Source organism: Ischnura elegans, chromosome 7 (assembly GCF_921293095.1).
Source record: "Ischnura elegans chromosome 7, ioIscEleg1.1, whole genome shotgun sequence".
NCBI classification, from domain to species: Eukaryota; Metazoa; Arthropoda; class Insecta; order Odonata; family Coenagrionidae; genus Ischnura; species Ischnura elegans.
The window spans coordinates 63,619,013-63,621,279 of NC_060252.1; the positions used below are offsets into that span (position 1 = coordinate 63,619,013).

The window sequence follows — 2,267 nt, forward strand, 5'->3', positions numbered from 1 at the left end:
TTTTTTATTCAATATTTGTCTATTCTGAATAGCCTTTCTCAACTTGTCAGCAGTTTAAATATGTGCTCCCCAAAGGGAAAAGCAAATTAATTGCGAGATAAATTCATATTTATGTATGAATTTATCTCTTGTTTGCATTCACCAGTAAAATTCAAGTAAACATGGGCATGAATTTTCAACCAGAGACTAGAATACTCACAATCAGTATCAGCGAATTTTTGAAGTCGCGCCAATTGTGCATATCGATGCAACTGCCATGCGATAGTGGAATCAATCGAAAGTCGAAATCGTTAGATATATCGCTTCAGAGTTTTGAAAGCTAACTTCGGACTTGGGGAGGACTATCAGACGCCGACAAGTAGTTTCGTCTTCTTGTTCTACGGGAAATGCGTAATATCTCGTGCTGTGTTTAAGATTTAGTGAAATAGCGTCGACGTGGCTGCTTCTCGCATAATTGTAACATAATCGAAGTGATTCTTTGCTGAAAACCAAGATGCCACGTCAGGTACGTGAGTTCATTGATGCGTCATGAGTTGAGATGATAATGAATTGCTGCAAAATTATTGTCGATGGTTCTGTAAATAATGGAATGCAATATCGGGAGAACTTACAAGATACTCTTGGAACACTCTTATGTTTCTGTTATGATCTGTTATTCTCAATTTAAGGTGTTTACCTTTCTAGATCCATGAGTTTAATGTTGCTATGACTTGCGAAGGATGCTCCGGAGCTGTTGAAAGAGTATTAGGAAAGCTAAAAGGTTGGCTGACTCTGTATTGCAGTAAGTGAGATTATTTGAGCTTTGCTCGTATTAATGTCTCTAATTTTTCCCTGTGTTCATTCGTAGGTCAAGGTGTAGAGAAAGTAGAAATAAACTTACCTAGTCAGCAAGTTCTTGTTCACTCAGATTTGTCTCATGATGTTATCCTGGAGAACATAAAAAAAACTGGAAAGGCAGTAACCTACGTGGGATCAAAAGACGCATGAATTGGATTAAATACTCTGCTTTAAAAAAGTTACCTAATTTAACTAATACTGACAAGGTCTTCCCCTATTTCTGTTTGTAAAAGGCATTAAATTCAATGCCTTATTATTATCGTAGCTCATTTAATGCCTTTTATTTCCAAAAGATTGCCTGCATCAATGCACAAAATTTGATAAGAAAGGAGTTGGTTTGGTTAGTGTTTGTAAATGAAGATAATTAAGTTTTTTTGTATCTCTCAAAATGCTTCAAATATGCATCTTCGCATATTTTAAGGTGCTGATTGGCGATCAATTCTTTTAAAAATGTATATAAGTATGCAATGGACTCTTCTATTAAGCTTTGATTATATGTTCTCAAAAGACTGACTCTTCATTTCGACCATATTTCTTGTGATTATTTCTGATTTGTCCCTTTGTGTTCCTATGTATGAGTATTTTGTTTAGCTATCATTTCAACAATTTTTTATCATCAATTTGCTTTTACACTGCTTGAGGTTTCAAGCTTCATTTTGATATTTTTATCTTAACCTTGCTTTGTGGGTGAATGCACTGCGGAGAATTTTGACTAATGCATTCTTGAATCCTACTGTGATTGACTACAGAAATAAATTCCTAGGTTACCACTTGAAAGTGCTTTTGCTGTAGGAAAAACAAGGTTTTATCAATTGAGTAGGTATTACTTTTTAAATGTTAAAAAAGGGTAATTGTGAGTTGTAATGATGTCTATGTCAATAAAATGCACACTTGATTTCAATTAAATATTGGGTATCTTTTTGTTAATCGATACCTCCACTGCAAAAATGCTCAACAGTCACCTTCCGAATCAAATCCACTCATCGCCCAACAATATAAATCCGCTCTGCTGGCAGTGTCAGGAGCATAAACGCTCACCTCCAAGCTTGGAGAATAGGAGATGAGCGTTTATGCTCCCGACACTGCTAGCTGAGCTGTTTCGTATTGTGGGACAACTAGATGAGTGGATTTGATTCAGTGGACGATTGCTGAGCGTTTTTGCAGTGGAGGTACCATAATGGCTCATAGATGCCATTTGGCTCCTCTTTGGAAGTTAATAATGACACCACACACTAATTCACTCCTTGATATCAGTGCTCTCCTCACAGTATATTACCTAATTTGATCTACCAATATTAAGGTTGTCATAATAAAATTATTGAAGAAGAATAAATGAAAGATCAAATTTAAGTTCCTCCATTTACTCTTGACTTTCTGTCACTCTTGTTGTACCTGAACTCTCTCAACCACATTTCCTTAACTTTGTCATC

The 2,267-nt window shown here is 35.8% G+C and overlaps 1 protein-coding gene across 1 annotated transcript; it reads left to right on the forward strand.

Moving 5' to 3' along the window:
- Positions 1 to 303: 303 nt before the first annotated feature.
- Positions 304 to 1,743, forward strand: LOC124162395 (copper transport protein ATOX1). The gene is made up of 3 exons (XM_046538919.1): positions 304 to 505; positions 685 to 760; positions 848 to 1,743. Exons 1-3 carry the CDS (start codon positions 494 to 496, stop codon positions 985 to 987), a joined length of 228 nt encoding a protein of 75 aa, XP_046394875.1. The 5' UTR covers positions 304 to 493; the 3' UTR covers positions 988 to 1,743.
- Positions 1,744 to 2,267: the final 524 nt, after the last annotated feature.